Genomic DNA, 22,900 nt, shown 5'->3' on the forward strand with positions numbered 1-22,900 from the left:
GTAAACTACCACAAACAAAACCATATAATCTGCAACAGGAGCAATGAAATTGATACTATTTATGTTTTGAAGATGGCATTCGAGAATATTTCCCTGCAGTGAATGACACGTACACCTAAATTATAAATACCTGATGATCAAACAGGCATGCTGTATTCTCAAGAATTAAACGCAATCCAGAATAAATTAAACGATCCTTCAACACAAGACTGACAATTAAAAACTTCCCGGTACACAAGTCAACTGCTAATTGAAGGACAACAGACTAATAAATTAAATTAAATTAACAAGCACTTTAAATCAGCCTATCAAGTAAAAGTTGTGGTCACCCTGAATTATTGAAAAAGACATTAAAATTTTAAAAAGAGTATCAGTTTGATATCGGATATTTTTTAGTTTATCTGTTGTTCTAAAAGCATATAAAAGAATTAAAGGAAGAAAATGTGAGAGAAGCCAGAGGAGAAAAAGTTCTAGTCATGATGCTGGAGGTTCACTATCCTTGGCCCCAGATTCCTCGACTTTTCCGTTCTCAGCTGCACAGTTTTCCTGGTTATTATCCTCAGTTGCCCCACTCACAGCTTCCTCTTGCCCTGCTTCCTTCTTGGAGTTAGGATCCTTACCAAGATGGCACATGTTGAGACCCTGCCTGTTTCTCGCTACCTCTATCGCTAGAAACTGCACTCTAGGCACAAGAGTGGTGTTAGCCTCAGAATACCCATCCTTACAGTCCAACCTGAGCAATGTACCAAAGTTATAATCCTCCACGTGGTACTCAAACATCCGGCAGAAACTCCTCCACCGTCTCTTAGCAGCTTCACTCTTCAGTTTGTCCACGTCTATCACATCTATCTTCACACGGGGGAAAGTAACCATGTAATTCTGATACAATTCTTCGTCAAATTTAGAGAGTTTTAACTTGGTGCAGTTTATACTACAGATTAGCTTATAGTAGACTTGGGCGTGTCTGAACGCTTTCTCCGCCCAGAGTTCTTCCACCCCAGTGTCATTGTTGTATTTGGTTGCATCTAACTTCTGGAGCTCCTTTTTCCTCGTTTCCAGTTGCTTCACTGTAGGATTTAGGACGCTCAACGACATGACCTCTCTACGGAAAATTTGACGGATGAGAATTTCAGCATGTTCTAGAAATTTGATCAAGTATTAGTATTAGGTCATACTTACACAAGGGATATATTATGTCATGCTGTTGTGTGTAGTCAGTGCGTTAGAACTACTATATATGTGCAAAAATAACGCTATTGTATTAACTGAAATGATCTGCAGAGTGCACAGCTCTAAGACAATTCAAGAAAACAAAAAACAATGGCGCGACGTCATGGTACAAGGCCATCTGATGATCTCTCTTTCAGTAAGAAAAGATCTTCAAAACAAATGATATTCGCGATAGGGTGGTCCCTTTAAGAAAGAAAAGAACTTCTAAATATCTAAAATTCGAAAAAAGGTTTTAATGCGATTTTGATGTCAGAATTGTGAATTCTCATGCAATATGATATATAAACCGATTTTTAAAAATCAAGCTTTATACAGCATAATTATAATTTATAGTCAACATAAATCTCTTCCCCCTTAGGCTTAATAAATATATGAATTGAATATGTCTGGCGAAATCAGAACTAAAACAACGAACATACAAACGTCGATTAAAAAAATGTAAAGGTTGATTCAAATTTCTTGGCAAGGATCGTGTCGGGAGTTGTAATGACTTCCTTTACTGCTATTTCTATATTTAAGTTAACGATTCAGTCAATTATAAAAGCAGACAAGATACTTAAACCGGGCAAACTGTTCCCGTACATTTATTTTCTGAATATTAACTGTTTCTCAAGCCTCCACCACTTTTTTCAACTCACATAGAATCTTAGAATGAACTTCCAAGTAATCCAGCCCATCGACAGTCAACTCCTTCTGTCCTGTGCACCCGTCCCTAAATCCTAACTCTGTCAACCACTTGTGAAGTTGTAAATCTTGCTCAGAACTCAGGAGGAACTCATTGATTGGGCGGGGCTTGTGAGCACCGATAGCTTTACGTCGGTACCGATCATGAACAGGACAAGCTTGAAGAGCGTAGAGCCCTGCTGCTATTGCTAGTCCACCCCAGTTTGACACCCCGCACGACACAAGATAATCAGCAGATACATCAGCTGCTATTGTCTGGCCCTGGGGTATGTTCTTTATGACACTCTCCCTCACCTTTCCCATCCCTAGCTCATTGCCCCCGTCGCCAACACCTATTGTGGTTATACTAGGCTCCTTTTGAGCCTGCCGGAATATCTCAGCCATGGCGCCCACCTTGTGACTCACGTCACGTCCCCGCATGGTGTAATATTTGCCATCTGCAGCAGGGCTGGGACGCTCGATCGCTATTAGATGTGTGAATTGCCCCTCAGCAATCTCAGACAGTCCAGTAGTGGTTCCCCCCACGGGGATAAAAGGATTATTTTCGTGGGTGTACCCTAGACTCTTACAAATTCCTAGGCATTTAGCCAAGCCATTAGCACTGGAGTCAATAATAAAGTAAACCTCGATATCCAGGGCATTAAGCGCTCTTGCTAGATATATAGCCCCAGCAATTCCATCATTCTCCTCAGGAGGGTCTGAGTCAAACAGAGGGAAACCCAGCAGAATGCCAACAGTTTTGGCTCTGTTAGAAAGGTCAAGACAGACTTTAGCAAACTCACCCGGAATCACAAGGTGTTCTAATCCTCTGTTTCCAGGATCAACTGTTATAGCTGACTCTATAGCTGACAACTGGGATAGAGTGCGTTGAGATACAGATACATATCTCTGTCTTGCGGGATCAGTACATACTACTGAAGGTTTGGGGTATAAAGTAGAGTCGACCATCTTAGGGACATTTTCCGAGAGCACGTCAGAAACAAACATATTACCAGGAGAGTGACAGAAGGATTTCGGGAGTTTGGCAGATCTCAGCGCTACGTTTCCGGTAACTCCACATGGCCAGAAACATGGCACAGTGCCAGGTGGGATAACTCCTTCACTGCCAAAATCTTTCTTTAATACCCCCGGTTTAATGTAACTAATCCCAATATCCTCAGGGTTACCCATGTGGATGGGAGCTCCGTGAGCAAAGTCCATGTTCACAGACAGCTCAACTGCTTTCTCTAGCAAATTCACAGGAATACACCTCATTGATACGGCCATGTTACAGTTAAAAGGGCCTGATGGGACACACGGGATGTTGGTAATGAACATAGAAACATTACCTGATTTAGCAGACTCCAATTCAATGCCGTTACTCACTAATTTAGAATCGAAGGAGAAACTACAGCCAAGGTGGAAGGACACGAAATCATCCCAGGGGTGATGTAGAAGGTCAGGAACTGGTTCAGGTTGTGGAACTCCATTCTCGAACTCCTGATAAGCTGGTATATCTGTTCTTATATCCGAGTCATCAGCTAATGCCGGTGCGTCTGTTTGTCCCGGGGCACTCTGGAATATCAAGGGACAGGGGCCAGGGTTCTGTTCGCAAAATATACGAAAGTCCTCAGCGTACTCAGAGGGAACTATTGACAAGTTTGTCTGTAAATATCCTGGATAGGCACCAAATGTGGAACGTTTAAAATCGTTTCCTTTGCGATAATTCCTTCTACCATCGACAGGGTGCAGGTGGGACAGCATTTTGTGCGATGCTGAACTAATTGAGTAAAGGTGAAGATGTCGAAATTCGAAAACACTGATCGGTACTGTCGAAGAAATTTCTGTAACATTAATCTACGTATGGTTATCCCATCAGTCCCCAAATTTCACAAAACTTCAAAAACCTTTCCCAACCATTCAACACTTACATGAAAGTTTAAACAAAACATGTTTACGGTAAACAAAATGTTTACCAAAACAAAACTGCCGAGAGAAGGTGAACACAGTACAATGATACATTGAATACGGTCGGCTATATAACTGAGTAGCTGTGAGCTGAGGCGGTCTGTGCATGACAAATAATGAGTGTTATATAAACGTGCACGATAGACCAAGCCGCGTCACGATCATGTCGTGTATTGTTTATGTTTACATTTTAAAACAGTCCCATTCGAGTGATGTACGGTATATTACTGTAGTGTAGTGAGTGATGTAAGAGTTAAGTTAAGGGAGTTAGTAAGAGTAAGAGTGTAAATTTGACGGTGAGTTGATTAGATATTTGTTGAGAATGTGGAACATTATTTAAGTACAATGGAAACTGTTATTTAAATGATCGAACGTTCTCGAACTAAATGTACACGGAAGTCCAACAATTATTATCAACTGGATACAATAAAATTGCATATTTTCGACAAATTGAACTCTCAAATGTAACAACCTTTTATTTGTAAAGACAACCGAAAAAGAAAGACCAAAGCTGAAAATGTCCATCGTGGTAATTTTTGGTTATCCACATATTCTGTGGTGTGACCACGCACGATGATATTAGCAGAGGAAGAAAATCAAGCATTATTCGGAGTAATAAGACTGAAGTTAAGTTTAAGTATAAGATGAAGATTGAAATCATATAAAATCAGACTGACGAAAAATCAGAGAAGACTTTTGATGTCAAATTTAAGAGATGCGATCAAATAAAAACCATTTTGTTTCTTGTCATTCAATATGAAATTAATTTGAGTAAAGGATACGTCAAAGACTTTAAAAACACTGACTGGCGGTAAAATATAACACGTTGATGAGAGTGACCTTTCTAGAAACTCACAACATCTTCTCCATGGAGCTGGGAGTATCGACGACATCATCACTTAGTGACAGAAGAAACAAGCACAGAAAGTAATGAAGTTTTGTGGGATAGTTTGTCAATGTATATCAGAAGGGTTATTGTGGCTGTACACTAAATCCAAACACGAATCAGGACTGTGAAAAGATACCTCAGGGTGTAAAGGTAACGACATTGGTGTGGCCGATTAACATTCGTAAAGACATTGTATCCAATGCGAAATTAACAATTTATTCTATAGAGCGCGCGGCGTTGGTCATCAGTTTTACTGAAATTGCGCGTCATTATAATTTGTCAGACATTACCCAACTTAGCATCTGCTCGGTAACATTGTAAACACACTGATATAAAATTGATTAAAAAACCGTATTTAAAATTAAAACCAGCAAAATGAAGAATTTAAAAATATAATTTGTGATCGTGATTTTGAAATTCATTTTATGCAAAACTAAAAATTATTAATAAATCATGCACACAAACAACAAATTCGTACAATTTAATGAAAATAAATTTAAATCGAAAATTGCATGTTTTGATTTACAAAATTTAATTTAATAAATTATTTAAGTATTAATGCTTTCAGAGTTCTAGAAGTGTATCCCATTTTTTGCGCGCCGCGCATTTTTTAAAATTTTGAAAAATCGAGCGTTAGTTTAAACTTTTCATTTAATGTGATTTCGTGACTCCTAACCGTTTTCAAACAGTTTAATGTCCGACGTCTTGACCTGCAAAACTCTTCCTTCAACCTCATCCCTCAGAAAACGAGCTTTGAGGTCTCCTAGATTTGTTTATTTAAATTTTGTAGATATTTTACTGTACTATTTTATATTGTATACAATTTTACGGACGAAATTATCCTAGGGGAGACTCCAAACCCACCGCTTCGGCGGGTGGTTGATGCACTGTTCACAAGCAAGAGCCACTTTGGTCTACTTGCTGTGAGGTGTCTCAGCTACATGGGTTGGGGGTCCCCCTTTTAAAAGAAAAGAAAAGAAAAAGGTTTTATGTCCGACTGTGTAGAAGATAGCCGTTAGGACGTTCTTATTCAAACAAAAACGGCAAAACTCTGAACACTTGGTTCGGTATAGGTGTAGATATCACCCGTTAACGGTATAGTCGAGCACAAAGGTTTACTGAGTTGATATGTATATTTTATGTTTGTCTGATTTCATTTGGTTAAGCATCGAATTCTTTGCCACATTCAACAATATGATTATAATATAAATTGTTTAACCATCCAGAATTTGAATATCGTGCTCCTTTAAAAGGAAGAAAGAGCTAGTAAGCACTCAACTATTTGAAATTACTGTAATCAAGCTCAAGTTGGTTAGATAATCATTTTTGCTCGTTTATTTGTGGGGTAGAGGTTTGCAGGCTATGTCTAAATGGCCGATTGTAATTTTATTTTTCGTGACTACTGCTATACTTTACTTGTTTGAATTGTTAGCTTAATCTAACATGTTAACCATCAGCATATGATTTACCTTGATCATATTTTCATGATTTTTTGTCGTCGTTGAATTTGCTTTAAATGTAAGACGAAGTACAGTATTTACTACTATATAGTAGAGGCTCTTACGGGCATTGTCTGCTCGATACGTTAGGGACCCCAGATACACCTTACTAGACGTATTTTTGACCGTAGAATCGATTGAAAGTGGTTTCAAGATGATTGGACTGATTGTTCTGGGGTAAAATCGCAAAAAAACCGATTTTTGGGCCAAAAATAGGCCAAAAAACCATGTTTTTTGATATTTTGAGCAAGTTAATTTTGTTGGCATGTCGGCAAAACTTGCATAAAGATAGCTAAAAGACAGCCGCACAAGATTGTATAAAAATAAAACAAATCCCTCTATTTGTTCTGAGGTAAAAATCCAAAAAAGTGGTAAAAATTTTGACTTTTTTGCTTGAAGTTTGAATAATTTTTTGCAGTTGTATTAAATCAACCCAAAAATAGTTACATCGTGTTTGCCTAAATTTTTCCTTTCCGAGAAGTACCCACTTCATATACTTTATCGAAGTTTGAATATTTTCACTCCGCAAGCGTTTTTGCCAAATTTTCGACGCGCACTACGCGCAAAAGCATTTAGTTGTTATCAATTGGCACCCGCGCGTTCATCATAAATTTCAAACAGCTATAACTCAGCGAGATTATGTCCGTTCTAGCTCATATTTTCACACTAAATAGAAAATAATGTGATCTTATTGCTGACAAAATATGAATATAATTACTCTATTTGCCTTAGAGTAATAGACTGTCAAAGTTTAAAACGCGCATTGGTATAGCACGTGACTAATAAGGCCAAATTTATACTTCTTAACATATTATCGATCCTTAGACATCATACTATTGTGTCCAATTAGCGGTTAGGTCTCTAAACTCGTAGCAGAAAACACGTCTTTTTGCCCGTAAGAGCCTCTACTAATACTAATTCTGCTGTCTAGTACATCTAGTAAATATGATTTTCTTTGACCTTTTGTTGTCATTGAATTTAATCATGCTATATCAATCTTGACTTGAATATTCACTGATAATCTTTCTAGTTACTCAGTCTTTTATTTTATACCCACAATGAAAACGCAACTTGACTTACAAATGTTAGTCATAATATAACGATTGAGACCTAAGTCATCAAGAATTAAAAAAAATTTATTGATCATTGCACAACGCACATTTTTCACTTTGAATAGCTGGCTTATCATGGAACTATGTTACAATTTTAAACCACAATTGCGTCACAGAATGGCACTGTCAAGAGGTGATGTAAGGAAACATTTAGAAGATCTGGGATACTACAACGTTAGTGAGGACCTACTGGATGTCTTTGCAAAAGGTTAATTCATTCAAATATTTGGTAACCATGATAAGATTTTATCAGCATAACCTGGATAAATAATTTATATCAAGCACTCTAAGCAGTGACTTACATTATTACATTTTCAGCTATCTTTTTTTGTTGTTCCCATTAATATGTTTTATTATAATGGTTGACAAGTTTAATGATTTTGATCAAACCTCTCATTCAGATCTGAATCAGTTTGTTTTAAACGAAAGCTCTGCTAGCAGTAGGTGTTCGAGTGCTCCATCTCACGATGCATCAGGTATTAAAAACCACTTTTGGTGTTTGTAAAAATTGATGGCAATTAACAAATATTATCTTAAGATTGTAATAAAACTCAATTTCTGATGTACGATATTATCAGTGTTACCAACGGTTTAAAAAACAAATTCATATCAGGATTGTCAGACGTAACAAACACAAGCTCAAGAAAACGGATTACTAAGTGAGTAAAGTTTTATAATCTAACAAACTTGTATTTTTATTTTTTGAAAAGTACTTGTTATTACTTTAAAAATCATGGTAATTTCTCAAAGAAATTCGAACTCCCTTTCAACACAATCCCGGTTGAGATCAAACACCGGATATTTAGGTGGGCAACTTTCTGTCCCATAGCTGGACACAAACTTGTTAAAGATACCTCCCAAACTTTTATCTCCTTTGGGGACTTCACTAAACTTTACTGATGTTATGTGGTTGTTGACTCCGCTGTAACTGTTCTCCATGCTTGATATAGTGTCTGGTGGGGCCGAGGGAGCAGATGGTCGAGATGGATAAAATGAACGTTGGTAAACAGGGCTGTTCGAAATGCTTGGCTCTTGACCCAAGGGCCTCACTGGAACATTGCCGATTATAATATTCTCTCCCAACTCTAAATCCATTCCCCTCACTGGGACAAGCTTGATCATCAGCCAGTGTTTGACACTTACGTACGCACAATGTGGAAGATCCGTTGGTGGCAGAGCGGGAACGAAATATGGAACACTGTTCCAAATTTCATGGGTTCGTGCTCCAAAACCTGGCCTTTTCACCTTGGAAAAGTGTTCAATAGTTTGTTCGCTCTTCCAGGTGACAGAAGCAGTGAAAGTTACTTGTTGCTTGATCCATATCTCGCACCGCTTTATAGCAGTATCAGTTTCGTTAGATATCTTAGCATTTATCGGAATAACCTCTCCTGGGACATAGCTTCTCTTGGGTAAGAAGACCTCGACAAAGAGCGGCAGTGATTGGGTCAGTACCCCGAATGTTTTGGACCCTCTAAACTGGACAGGCCTCCAAACATTTGGCAATAGGTTGAGATCTTGTAGAGATAACACAACTATACCCACAGTTTCTTTATCTTTTGAGAAGGTTGTGTAGGAGTCTCCCACCGCTTCTTTATCTTTTGAGAAGGTTGTGTAGGAGTCTCCCATCGCTTCTTTGTCCTTTGAGAAGGTTGTGTAGAAGTTTCTATGGTTGGTTCTGTAGCGGATGAAATACCTCACTTTGCCGTAAGTCCCGCTAAAGGAGGAGGGAATGTTACTCGGGATGGGAAATGAAAACGGGAAGGAGTACATTCCGGGAGTGAGAGTGTGTTTTGGAGGTTGAAAAAGGGAAATTGTCCTGTTTATGTATTCTTGGTCTCCTTTGTATGTCTTGATCTTCGTAACTGTTTCGTGTCTGTAAAAAGACGGAAATGTCAGTGCTGATCACCTAGGTCCTAGGCCTGTGATCAATGAAGTTATTTAAGTTATAAAATATTTACTTAAAAGACGTGCGGCGATTATAACAAATGAAATGTATGCTGTCTTATCGTAAATTAGGGATATCATAATGCCATACCGGCATCTCTTAAACGGTAGAAATATTGACTTTTGTATAACTTATAATATAATTAAGAAAGAATAGCAACTAAAAGATCAGTTGAATCATATAATAGTATTATAAATGGTTGCCACTAAATTAATTAACTAACTAAAAACTGCAATACCTGTTAGTCTGATAATTGTACTGCTCCTCAGTGTACCTATCTGTAACCCTCGTTTTACACTCTCCCGCCAACTGCACACACACCCCCTCGCAATGCGTGTGCTCAGTACATGTAAAGTTAAGGGTACCAGTCACAGTTCCTCCCGTAAAGTACACTGAATGTGGGTTATCCAGCTTTACACTGAGCCCCCTTATCACCATTGTCTGTGCAGAGGGTTGATTTAATTAACGTGGTCGTGTGTTCACTACTTCTAAATAATATGTATCTGTGTAGTGTGTATGGGGTATTGTTGTTAACTTGATTTAAATCTTTGGATTAGATGGATCTTCAGGAAAATTTTATCAAATCAAAAAATCAATGTCTGATAATCCTAATTGGCTTGAAGAATTAACTTGTATCTTTTGTTAACTCATCAGTGGTGCTAAATGCGACAGAAAAGTGTAGTAAAAGAAGGTACAAAATTAACTTTAAGGTTTGTGAGAACTGCTTCTCTCTAGGCTGTTTCTACATCCTACAATATTTCCTCTCCCATAAAATCACAAATCTTTAAATTTTATTGATTATGTGCCACTTAGTAACATAAATAATGCCAAACAAATTGTCAAAATATTGACGATAATAAAAAATGTTGATTGCGAGAAGAATCAGCTTCAACTATGGAGCGTATTTTAATTGTCATAAGATTCTAATTTTAATAAGAACTGATCATAAGTATAAAGTACGACTACTGGCAGTCTTAACTCGGCTAACGTGGCGAACAGAAAGTAAAGAAGCATCTGAAAACTGTGACTCACTGCTTGCAGCTTGTATGTGGTCTAATTCCATGAAACTTAAGTTTCATTCTCGTCACTGATATCAGTTGTTAATACGTTAACTCACCTTCTAGTCTAGCTTTTACTTTCGGTATTAAAGAGTTGAAGATAATCAGATATGGTAATGTTAATACCGGGCGGGTTTATTGATAACCTAAAATAACGCTGATGTCGATTTAATTAAGTTAATTACTGATTTGACGTCAATGATTATGCTTGTGAAGTAAAAGCATTCCATCTAATTTTCTGGAAGATTCGACCAAGTTTCTTGTAAACGAGGAGGATTACGACTACGATACGTGATGTGGGTAATCTTACTGTAGTGCGACACGTACTGTAATGCGACACGTACTCTAGTGCGAAGTCCGACAAAAACACCCTCTGTCGCACTAGGGTACGTGTCGCACTACCATCCAGGTAGCGTACTCTACTGCGACAAAATATCCTGACTTATTTCCAAGCTCAGGTCACATCCTATCCTTCTTATGGACCATTAAGTGATTCGTCGGGTCGGTTCACGTCACTTATTTCGAATTGATCTTGCGAATACGATTCGTCGGTTCACATCACGTGTTTCGAAGTGATCCACTGATCACAATTCCTTCGGGTCAGTTCAAGCCACGTATGCAGTGTGTGATCCACCGGGTAACTCTTAAGCAGCATATGATCCTCATTCCTATCACACGTATCGTATGAAGGTATATCTCCGATTTGGATAACAAGTTCATATTCTTGGGCCATATATAAAGTCACGATGATTCTACCAAAGCATCGAACAACATCAACATGTATTCTTCAATCACCTCCATTCCTGGAGTCTGGACGCACTACTGGTTCAAGAAACGTTATCCACGACGGATACCGCTACTGCCTGGATAATTAGAAGCGCGACGACAGGACCTACTGGCGATCCACTGGGAAGATCTGCAGCAAACTCTGTCCACACAGCAAAGCAGCATATGAAACGGAAAGCTTCCGATACTGACCTCCCTACGAAACACCTAATTGCTGATGCTGTTGGACATTATGAAGCCCTCTTGGATGAGCTCCTTGCTTTTGGAGTCGACCCTCAATCTGTCATGAGTGACTACGAGAGAGCCCTGATAATCGCTGTGGAGACAACCTGTATACTACCAAGAGAGGATGCTTCTTCCACCACAAGCAAGCACTTTGGAGGAAGATGCAGCAACATGACCTAGTCCCGGAATACAACGCAGAGAACTCAGCAGTACGGAAGTACTTTAAGATGATCGGTGCTATTGCCTTCGTGGACCTAATCTTCGTGGACCTAATCTTCGTGGATTGTAATCTTTGATTTTATATTTAACCCCATATTTACTCATACACGACTACACTCTTGTCATTAAAACTTAAAAATGGAAAGTCAAATTTTTATTGCGTCAAGTATTTTGTCGCACTTTAGTTCGTGTCGCACTACAGTCCAGGTAGCGCACTGTAGTGCGACAGTGTCGGCCTTGAAATTTCTCTGTCGCACTAGGGTACGTGTCGCACTACGATCCAGGTAGCGTACTCTACTGCGACAGTGTCGATCTTGGAGGTTTCGCACTAGGGTACATGTCGCACTAGAGTACGTGTCGCACTACAGTACGTGAACCCGTGATGTGCTACGGAACTACTGAATGCAGAATGTATAAACAATCACTCAGCCAATGATTAGAGTGCTCACAAAGTGTTATTGTGAGCCAGAAGTCTCCAACTTCCGGGCTTTTTTTCCTCAATAATTTATCTCGCACAACACCTGGTGAACTTCCAGTTAAAATAACAAATTTGAAATGAGACTACTCTAACCATAAGCTGACTGCTGAGGGAATGTTAATCATATCAAGAGTTCACCAGAAGTTCAATGGGAGACTAATGTGTACTGTTTGTACAGGGCGGTGAACTCTTGATAAGATTAACAGACCATCAGCTTATGACGAGAGTGATCTAATTTCAAAATTGTTATTGTAAGCCAGAGGTTGCTGATTTCTCTTTCTCAGTCTATCATTTTTATTTAGTGAAATTCCTGCTTTGTTTTGAATGTTTGAAATTGTTGTTGTCACGGTGGCATGTCGAGAATCGAGATCCTTTCGTTCGTTAATAATTTATTTGCTTGTGCTAGATGACCAATTAAAGAAATAAATTCCATTATATAATGCTTTTGGACACGAAGGGAAACACACAACGATGAAAATCTTGAAATCTTCGTAAAACTACATCATTAGAGCCTGTAAATTTCATAATACGTACACATTAACTGTAGTCTTTTTAAAAGATTATAACACAATATTCTTATTCTTAGTATTTCCCGAAGATTCACATCTAATCTCTGTTGATAATGGCTGGTTCCCTAAAACCCTTTCTCCTACTTGTATCTTTTACGATGACGGCCGCAATCGAATGCCCCTTTGAACCCCTGGATGACAACTTTGGAGATGTTAGCGAGCCTGCATACACTGTGGAGGAACTAGAAGAAAACATGGAAAAGGTGTTTGAACAAAAGAGCACTTCTTGCACACCCACCGAGAGAGTTTACAGGTCCTACTCCTCTGGAGCTGTCCTCTCTAGTGACCTAACCAAAGCAGCAGGAAAACATTGCGCCTTTCCGAGCGAATGTAAGCTCTCTAAATCTGGGAGCAGTCTTCAAGCAGCAACCTGCACCGAACTGCTGAGGATCAGAGACGAGATAACCAGCGGTGGATACACGGCCACGTGCCGGCATGATCAAACCAACTGGAATGTTGGCCCTCCAGAAAAGAAAGGATGTGGTGCTGATGGAGTATGTACTGATCCTAATTACAGCATCTTTCTTCAGAGGAGACTTTCTCCAGCAGGTTGGTTTACACGTTTTTAATTTCCGGACGACATGTTTGTTGTAATTGTCTAACATTGTCACATTAAATCGTATCGCAACATTGCAGGAGGTGACCGGGATTGGCAATTTTGAGCAATCCCGGTCAAATGTTGATTTATTTATTTATGATCCCGGTCCGGGTCCCGGTCCCGGTTAATTCGGGATTCTTGGTCCCGGTCCCGGTCCCGGTCCCGGTCAATCACTCAAATTTGCCGGGATTTTGACCGGGATCTTTTACATAATTTCATTCACTGTGATTTTAAGTTTTTCCTTTCATTCATTGTGAATTTCATCTTTAAACATCCTCTGAGCCAAATACAACGATGTTTAAAATTGCTAAACAAGTTTGAGTAATAAATTATGATCATGAATTGACCAGTAATCGACCGGAATTCCCGGTACCGGGAATCCCGGTACCGGGATTGGCAATTTTGAGCTATCCCGGTCCCGGTCCCGGTCAAGTCACATTTTTCATCCCGGTCCCGGTAAATTGATAATCTCAGATAATCTCAGTCCCGGTCCCGGTCAAGTCACATTTTGTATCCCGGTCCCGGTCCCGGTCCCGGTCCCGGTCAGGCCTGAAATCATGTCCCGTCACCTCCTGCAACATTGTTCACCCGTTTCAGCCCGTTTTAGGATTACGTTTTGAAATTTTTAGACGCCATACAATCAATTTTTGTTAACCCTATTTCAATTATTCCGTCAAAGTTGACTATCTTTAATAAACCTCCACCAGGTCTACGCCGATCAAGTGTACAAGGACAATCTCTTCTAAAAGCTGGAATACAAATAGACAGCCTGGTATCCTCTTCTTACGAGCGTTCTAAGAATTCTGCTAAACAAGTAGGATACTGGTTTGGGATCACTGAGGTTAAAGAGGAGCCTCTTCCTTTGGACAACGGTGTACACGGGGCTCAAGATTACGAGAGGAAGGCTGGATATGAACCAAAGACTGATTCTGATCGGGGTTCAGATATCAAGAAAATCATGCGAGTTCGTTTGAGGAATTGGCTACAAGAGGATTGGGAACAGCAGACTGAAGGAGGGGTAAGGTTTACTTATAGCCATGGAGGTACAATGGAAAACGCTTTCGGACACTCATTTGATGAAGGTGACTGTGCTTGGTCGAAGCCAACAGACAACACTTACGATCTGAACGAGCCTTTGACTGTGGTTCTAAGCCAAAAGGAATTTCCAAACGAGATGAAAGTTGGAACAAAGAAGATTGACTTGTTTGCGGTGCTGAGCCCAGAGCAGACACAGAAGATGGCCCAGTGCACCGAGCTGAGAAAGGACTATGAGGATAGTATTTCATCATCAGATACTACGATTCTAGCAGCTGACAAAGACAAGGATCTTGAAATAACAGAAGATGAATTTACCAAATTCTGTGAAAATTCAGTGGATACTTCAAGAACATGCTCTGATCTATGGAAGTCTATCCTTTCGTTGCAAGCAAAGCCGTACTGGCAGAAAAACACAGTTTCCACTAGCTTTTTCATCGGAGAGCATGCTTACTTTAACGGGGGGTGGTCTGAAAAGGAGCACAGTTATGGTGCCTGGCAATTTCCTTATCGTGGGACAACACTGGACACAATCAGACCCACAGTTTCAGAAATGAAACAAATCCTAGCCCCTTTGGACGAGCTGATAAGAGCTGATCTTAATGATAAGGAAACGAAAGCAGTTGTAGACTGTATCCCACAAGAAAGCACAATCCAACAGTTCAGCAGCTGTGCTTCCTCTCTGCTGTCCTACAAGCCCATACCAACCCGCAATCGACCTGAAGATGACGTGCATCTGACAGATGATTACCCCATTCTAGGACAGAAATACGCCTACCCGACCACAATAACCATCACCCCCGTCCCTAACCCTGTGATGAAACTAGCCATGTGTTTGGTGGAGAATAGACACATCTCAGCAGAGAAGATGTCCCAGCTAATGGGTTGTGAATTAGCCGGGTCAGCAAATCAGAAGGGTGCATCTTGCACACCCTCTGAAAATGGATACAGGCTCAACTCCGGATATCGTCACCAGTTTGTCTTTGTGGTGGTGCTGACAATTATCTATAACATGTTTTGAGAGCGGGATAGTCGGAAACATACTTGTATTTAGTAGATAAAATTTTTCTTTAGAGTAGACTGAGAAGTGATATGATTTTATATCTAAGTCGGAAAGGAAAAATGTCCGAAATAGTTGTGCTGATTGCTTATATAATAATCCTTTATTTTATATTGTTTATCTTATCTTATATCATTTATCTTGGATTGCAAATAAAACATGTTTTTTAATCAAATTGTTTGTCTTTACCGTCTGAGGAATGCAAATTATAAAACAAAGGGTTCCTGATGATACACAGAGAAACTGAGGAACATCAAGTTCCATACATTTTGTTTTCAGTATTATTTTCTGATTTCTTTTTGCTCCGGAAATGCTCCACCGTATGATGTGTCACGTGTCTGGTGCTCTGGACGATACTTATATCTAATATGTAACTTAAATACTTTAAAAACTACTATATACAGAATAAAACCCCGATTTACCGTGCCCCGATTTACCGCAGACCCCGATTTACCGCGGTTGTTTCCTTTCCCCCAAACTCAGCGGTAAATCAGGGTTTTACTGTATTAGGATTGTCCGCCGTGGTTCAAGTGATCGGCGGCGGCGTTGACTAAAATAACAAAGGGGACTTATCGAAACGAGATGTTTTCCATGAAGTGGTTCAGTCACCGGAACCAAGATGTAATCACAGAAAAGGAAATAAGAATTCACGTAGATATTTTCAATCAATTCCGCTCAAATAGCTCTATATTATATTAGGACGCAATGAAACTACCGGACCACGATGTATGGGGACTTGCCACCCCATGGCAACATTAAAATATATCGACTCTGTTACATCGTTTCCTGTTAATATAAAACTCCGTTACAAAATGAACTGGGATCTGGCAATATATCGTTTTAGATTTGTTTGGAGAGCTCTAGCTAGAGGCGAATCATACACAGTTTAAGCTCTTGAATCTTCAAATAAATCATCTAATTAGAGAAACTACTAAATATAAAATGTTAGACTCAAAACTTAGGTGAACCAAGATTAACATAAAAATCTTAAAACTTTATACGAATCTTAAACTTTACACAACAAGATACAAGATACAAGGGCAGGTCTCTCCCAAAAGTTGTGATGGCCTGAGGTGCTTATCTCTTTTCAGTAACCCTAAGCCACTCTGTGCCGAGGCACTATACTAGCTGTAGGGAGGTTAGTCCTACGAGCCAGAGAGTGTGTATCACCAGCCGAAGCTGTACCAAATCACAGCTTGGTAACTGGCCGACTTGCATCCGACCGGATTTGAACCCGGGCCTTCTGGCTGGGAGGCGATCGTGTTACCACTACAGTACACCACCTAGCCGACTTTATACGAATCTTAAACTTTATACGAAACTTCATAGTTCATATGAATGAAAATCTATTTATATCACTACATTATTTAAGAAGTGATTTAAATAGTAGAAGTTTGCAAATGGACAACTTGTATGAATTGAACGAAATTAAAGATATAGCTGCATGCAACAGATGTTGGGAAAATCTTTTTCAAGGGTACAGTTTACCGCATTAAGGTATTTTTAAGAATCATTTTTGTCGGTAAGATCCTGTTTTATAATAATAATAATACATTATCACTATCTATATATAATATATATATATTGTATAATATATATCACCTATCTCTAATTCATCCAGTCTGATAGTTGTTTGGAACTTATCACCTCTCGATACATATTCTTATATAAAAATGTAATTATACGATAAGTCTACTGTAAAGAAAAAGTTTATCTACTAAATACAAGTAAGTTCCCGACTATCCCGCTCTCAAAACATGTTATAGATAATTGTCAGCACCACCACAAAGACAAACTGGTGACGATATCCGGAGTTGAGCCTGTATCCATTTTCAGAGGGTGTGCAAGATGCACCCTTCTGATTTGCTGACCCGGCTAATTCACAACCCATTAGCTGGGACATCTTCTCTGCTGAGATGTGTCTATTCTCCACCAAACACATGGCTAGTTTCATCACAGGGTTAGGGACGGGGGTGATGGTTATTGTGGTCGGGTAGGCGTATTTCTGTCCTAGAATGGGGTAATCATCTGTCAGATGCACGTCATCTTCAGGTCGATTGCGGGTTGGTATGGGCTTGTAGGACAGCAGAGAGGAAGCGCAGCTGCTGAACTGTTGGATTGTGCTTTCTTGTGGGATACAGTCTACAACTGCTTTCATTTCCTTATCATCAAGATCAGCTCTTATCAGCTCGTCCAAAGGGGCTAGGATTTGTTTCATTTCTGAAACTGTGGGTCTGATTGTGTCCAGTGTTGTCCCACGATAAGGAAATTGCCAGCCCCCTTCACTGTGCCTCTGTTCAGACCACCCTCCGTTAAAGTAACCATGCTCTCCGATGAAAAAGCTAGTGGAAACTGTGTTTTTCTGCCAGTACGGCTTTGCTTGCAGCGAAAGGATAGACTTCCATAGATCAGAGCATGTTCTTGAAGTATCCACTGAATCTTCACAGAATTTGGTAAATTCATCTTCTGTTATTTCAAGGTTCTTGTCTTTGTCAGCTGCTAGAATCGTAGTATCTGATGATGAAATACTATCCTCATAGTCCTTTCTCAGCTCAGTGCACTGGGCCATCTTCTGTGTCTGCTCCGGGCTCAGCACCGCAAACAAGTCAATCTTCTTTGTTCCAACTTTCATCTCGTTTGGAAATTCCTTTTGGCTTAGAACCACAGTCAAAGGCTCGTTCAGATCGTAAGTGTTGTCTGTTGGCTTCGACCAAGCACAGTCACCTTCGTCAAATGAGTGTCCGAAAGCATTTTCCATTGTACCTCCATGGCTATAAGCAAACCTTACCCCTCCTTCAGTCTGCTGTTCCCAATTCTCTTGTAGCCAATTCCTCAAACGAACTCGCATGATTTTCTTGACATCTGAACCCCGATCGGAATCAGTCTTTGGTTCATATCCAGCCTTCCTCTCGTAATCCTGGCCGCCGTGTATACCGTTGTCCAAAGGAAGAGGCTCCTCTTTAACCTCAGTGATCCCAAACCAGTATCCTACTTGTTTAGCAGAATTCTTAGAACGCTCGTAAGAGGAGGATACCAGGCTGTCTATTTGTACTCCAGCTTTTAGAAGAGATTGTCCTTGTACACTTGATCGGCGTAGACCTAATAAAGGTTGAATTAAGATAATACAATAGATTTTGATGATGCAAGTGATGGGATAAACTAAAATAGATTGTATGGTGTCCAAAATTTCATCCTGAACCCCGTGAACAATGTTGGGATAAGATTTAAAGTTTCGTTTGCAACTTGAAGACTTGAAAGCCGATCTACCAACCTGCTGGAGAAAGTCTCCTTTGGAGAAAGATGCTGTAATTAGGATCAGTACATACTCCATCAGCACCACATCCTTTCTTTTTCTGGAGGGCTAACATTCCAGTTGGTTTGATCATGCCGGCATGTGGCCGTGTATCCACCGCTCGCTATCTCGTCTCTGATCCTCAGCAGTTCGGTGCAGGTTGCTGCTTGAAGACTGCTCCCAGATTTAGAGAGCTTACATTGGCTCGGAAAGGCGCAATGTTTTCCTGCTGCTTTTGTTACGTCACTAGAGAGGACAGCTCCAGAGGAGTAGGACCGGTAAACTCTTTCGGTGGGTGTGCAAGAAGTGCTCTTTTGTTCAATCACCTTTTCCATGTTTTCTTCTAGTTCCTCCACAGTGTACGCAGGTTCGCTAACAGAGCCATAGTTGTCATCCAGGGGTTCAAAGGGGCATTCGATTGCGGCCGTCATCGTAAAAGATACAAGTAGGAGAAAAGGTTTTAGGGAACCAGCCATTATCAAGAGATAGTAGATGTTAATCTGCAGGAAATACTAAGAATAGCAATATTGTGTTATAAAAGACTACAGTTGGTGTATAATGAAATTTATTTATTTAATTGGTCATCTATGGTAGCTCAGACCCGTTATCGTTTTAAAATTGATTAAAAAAACCGATGTCAAATCGTTTTTTATTTTAATATTGAAATTGAATTGCAATTTCATGGCTCAAACCCGCCATGCCGTTTTAAATTGATTTAAAAAAAAACCCAATGTCAAATCAATTTTGATATTGAATTGTAATTGAATTTCAAAGCTCTAACCCGCCATCATTTTCTATTTTGATATTGAATCGGAAGTTCTTGGCTCAAATATCAAACTCGCCATGCCGTTTTAAAATTGATGAAAAAATATTTTCGGCTCTTAATGATCAGGGTAGCATGAAACATGAACAAAAGTAGTTTCCAGAAAATCTTTGAAAAATTTTGACTTGGACAATTTTCGGTAAAAAACCGAAAAAATATTTGACCATTTTTGTCCCAAAATTTTTTAGAAACCTAAATAAAAAAGTTGGCCCTTTTTGGCCCCTTGCCCAGATTTTATAGGGGGACGATGGCCCCCTGCCCCCCCCCCGCTTCCTACACCCCTGTCAAAACCAATTAAAAAACTGTTTGATCAGATACGACAGTTGCGCCTAACCGATATATTGAAATCCCTCCAATTATAATAAAAGTAAACTTTATTCAATAAAAAATCGTACGATTATAACGATGGACGCAAAGCTACGAAGAATTAAGAGTTATCAAAACAAACTCACAAAGTGAGTTATCGAGAATAATATGCGACTCTTCAGAGATATATTAGGACGCAATGAAACTAAGCTACCGGACCACATGTATGGGGACTTGCCCAGAATATGCACTCTTCAAGGCGGAATGTAATTTTACTTCCTCCAAACGTAAATTCCACAAGTTGCAGAAGGGGCTGTGGCTTTATGCCAGATCTTATCCTATCACATGATTAGCGATTAGGTAATCATTGAATACATACATACATGCTAATCATCGAATACCCAATCAAATCTAAAACCTTCTACGACATTCAGATTTAGATGTAGTTTTATTAGCGGAGATTCAATGCGGTAAAAAAGTGGTAAATAGTGGCTGTTCTTTAAAAATTTCGAGAATTGTACTAGTCCAAAATACTGAAAGTGAAAATGTTCAACAAATTTATTAAAATTAGTTCATCAAACGTTTAACGTAATTGAAAACATTTTTTATCAGAATATATTTTTGAAATATTTTGAAAATTTACTTATTATTTAATTATTTAATTAAATAATTTTTCTTTATTAAAAAGTTATTAAAGAAAAAGTTGTTCTTCTCTGTTTTCTAACCACACTGCTTTAAACTAGAATCTTCTTAGATATTCAGAAGTTGACTTATTTGCGGAAACCCAATGTGGTAAAAAGGTGGTAAAAAAGTGGTAATTGTGGATTTTGCTGACGTCAGAAATTTTGGGAACTCTCTGGAATGATTTCTGGGACCTGTCCGCGACAAATCTCGCATTTTCCTTTAAATCCGAGGACTGAATTCGCGTATTTTTCTTCAAATCTGCGGGCTAAATATCACGTTTTCTATAAGTATATGAAACCAATCACATTCACAGTCTTCCGAAATCCGAATGTATGTAGGTGCGGACTTCGAAAACCAAACAAATATTTCCGGCTCATAATGATCAGGGTAGCATGAAACATGAACAAAAGTAGTTTCCAGAAAAACTTCATTGCATTCATTGATCACAGGCTAGCTATACATCACATCTCCGCAAGCAACCCTTGCGGCTGACATGGTAACGAACGAAAGGAAGGAAGAAATATGACAACGTATTCAGACCCACCTACCTATCTCCAAAATCCACGTTTTTCTGCAAAAACGTCCATTCGTAACGTTTCACTATTGCTTTTTTACAAAAGGGTGTGAATGGAAAAATCAAATCAAATAAAATCAAGAATAATGACGTAATAAACAACACCGCCACATCTAAAAACAGTGGTCCTAATTCCTACATTATCTAGTACTAGAAGGCCCGTGGTAACAGGGATGAAGCTAGTAGGTTTCTATTTTTGGTAGTCAGTTTTTATAGCATCAAAAAATATCCGTCATAATCGAGTATACAGCCCATTAAAATGTAGATCGCACAGAACACAACGTAATCACCACAAAACCGATCAAAATGATGTTAAAACAATCATTGCACGTGCACGTGCACATTTCAACTCCGTTACCATGGTTACTTTGCAACTACCTATTTCTCGTCTAATTTGCACGTGGGCGGTCGTACAGACAAAAACAATTCTTTGAATTATAAGTAAGACTAGAAAACCCGTGGTCACAGGGAGGAAGCTAATAGTATTTTTTGTTAATAAGTTCAAATCGCGTCAAAAAATATCCTACACAACCAAAGATACAGCCGATTAAAATGTTGCTCGCACTAAACACAACGTAATATCAACAAAACCGATAAAAATGCCGTTCTAACAATTAAATATTTGCACGTGCACGTGCGTGTAACAACCCTCGTTACCATGGTTTGCTACATTTTGCTTTTTACCTAATTTGCACCTGGGCGGTCGTACAGATAGACATTATACAGCAGAAATAATTCTCTGAATTATAATATAGATAACTTAGTAGACAGCTTTTTAAGTGTGGTAGCTGTTAAACAGGGTTCTTTGTGCTCGTTTCATCGCAGGAAGCTGTGTCACTAAAGTCATGACATCGGATTTTAAATCCTGAAAGTCGTTGATAATATGAAATTTAGAGTTCATGAATCCGAGATTTTGGAAACATTTTGGAAACATGTGTCAGAATTGTGTCAGAATTGTGTCCGATTTGGAAACATGCCCTTGTAGCCGCAATTATGCCTGGACTGACTTGAAATCGATCTGGTATGGTAGAGGGACATGTGTACTAACAATTCCAGCCACTCAGAAGTGCGAAATATTCATGGAATGAACGAAATGAAGAAAAATCAACATTATCATAAATTCCCACGAATTGAGCTGTAATCGATTGGTATTTATATCAGAAGTATCCCTGGGAATTTTGGTGGGTCTAGCATGTGTATACTTTTAACAAACAGTGCAGTTTTTATGTAGTAGCCATGGGGAGAGCGGCGTTGCCGTTCTGCTAAGGGTTCCGATGGACCTTTGCATCCCCCCTCAGCCGAATGCTTATGAAATGACCAACAGTAAGTGTAATCTACTTTCTGAGCACGCCTTTCTTGAGTTTGCTCGCTCAGCCTGCCTAGTAATATTTAAACTTAGTACACCTCTAAGTAAGAAGCCTGTTGATATTCCTGTAGACATTCCTAAAGTAGAAAGTAAGAAACCTGTCAACGTCTTTGAGTTTGAACCTTTGTCAGGGATGAAAAGAGCTGCTCCCTCAAATGTACAAATTAAGAGGAAGAAAGTAAAGATAGGTCCGGGTCACACTACAAGACCCGTAAGTAAAACCTGGCAAAGTTGCTCAGATACTGGTAGGTTAGATTTATATTCAGAGCAGCTTCGTATTTGTCAGTCCGCCACTTCCTGGTATGATGATATTGTTATTAATTCGTACGCCTTCATGTGCCAGTTCAATCGTTCCAATTCTTTCCTATATCAAGATACCCTTTTAGGAAGTCGCTATTCGTTAAATGGTTTCAGTCCCGTTGATGGTAAGTTTATTCAAATAGTTAATCCTAACAATAACCACTGGTTTTGCCTTTCCAACGCCCTTACATTCATTAGAGAGCCACACGTAGTAGAGATAT

General features: G+C 39.3%; 5 protein-coding genes across 5 annotated transcripts in view; 2 read left to right on the top strand and 3 right to left on the bottom strand.

Moving 5' to 3' along the window:
* Positions 1–22,900, top strand: part of LOC134818200 (centriolar and ciliogenesis-associated protein HYLS1-like) — a 36,632-nt gene that overhangs the window by 496 nt on the left and 13,236 nt on the right. The window contains exons 2-4 of the mRNA XM_063827642.1: positions 7,476–7,569; positions 7,763–7,837; positions 7,975–8,020. Coding sequence (XP_063683712.1) covers positions 7,479–7,569; positions 7,763–7,837; positions 7,975–8,020 — 212 coding nt within the window. The 5' untranslated portion in view covers positions 7,476–7,478. The remainder of the gene's footprint in view (positions 1–7,475; positions 7,570–7,762; positions 7,838–7,974; positions 8,021–22,900) is intronic.
* LOC134818337 (protein PBDC1-like) lies at positions 180–1,177 on the bottom strand. Its single transcript, XM_063827847.1, has one exon. It carries the CDS (start codon positions 1,093–1,095, stop codon positions 475–477), a length of 621 nt encoding a protein of 206 aa, XP_063683917.1. The 5' UTR covers positions 1,096–1,177; the 3' UTR covers positions 180–474.
* On the bottom strand, positions 180–3,673 carry LOC134818336 (D-glutamate cyclase, mitochondrial-like). Its single transcript, XM_063827846.1, has one exon. The coding sequence runs from the start codon at positions 3,655–3,657 to the stop codon at positions 1,840–1,842; it is 1,818 nt and encodes a 605-aa protein (XP_063683916.1). The 5' UTR covers positions 3,658–3,673; the 3' UTR covers positions 180–1,839.
* LOC134818041 (arrestin domain-containing protein 2-like) lies at positions 8,029–9,239 on the bottom strand. Its single transcript, XM_063827454.1, has one exon. The coding sequence runs from the start codon at positions 9,129–9,131 to the stop codon at positions 8,106–8,108; it is 1,026 nt and encodes a 341-aa protein (XP_063683524.1). The 5' UTR covers positions 9,132–9,239; the 3' UTR covers positions 8,029–8,105.
* LOC134817802 (uncharacterized) lies at positions 12,634–16,143 on the top strand. Its single transcript, XM_063827134.1, has 2 exons — positions 12,634–13,190; positions 13,947–16,143. Exons 1-2 carry the CDS (start codon positions 12,695–12,697, stop codon positions 15,293–15,295), a joined length of 1,845 nt encoding a protein of 614 aa, XP_063683204.1. The 5' UTR covers positions 12,634–12,694; the 3' UTR covers positions 15,296–16,143.

Source organism: Bolinopsis microptera, chromosome 7 (assembly GCF_026151205.1).
Source record: "Bolinopsis microptera isolate Bmic1 chromosome 7, MBARI_Bmic_1.0, whole genome shotgun sequence".
NCBI lineage: Eukaryota > Metazoa > Ctenophora > Tentaculata > Lobata > Bolinopsidae > Bolinopsis > Bolinopsis microptera.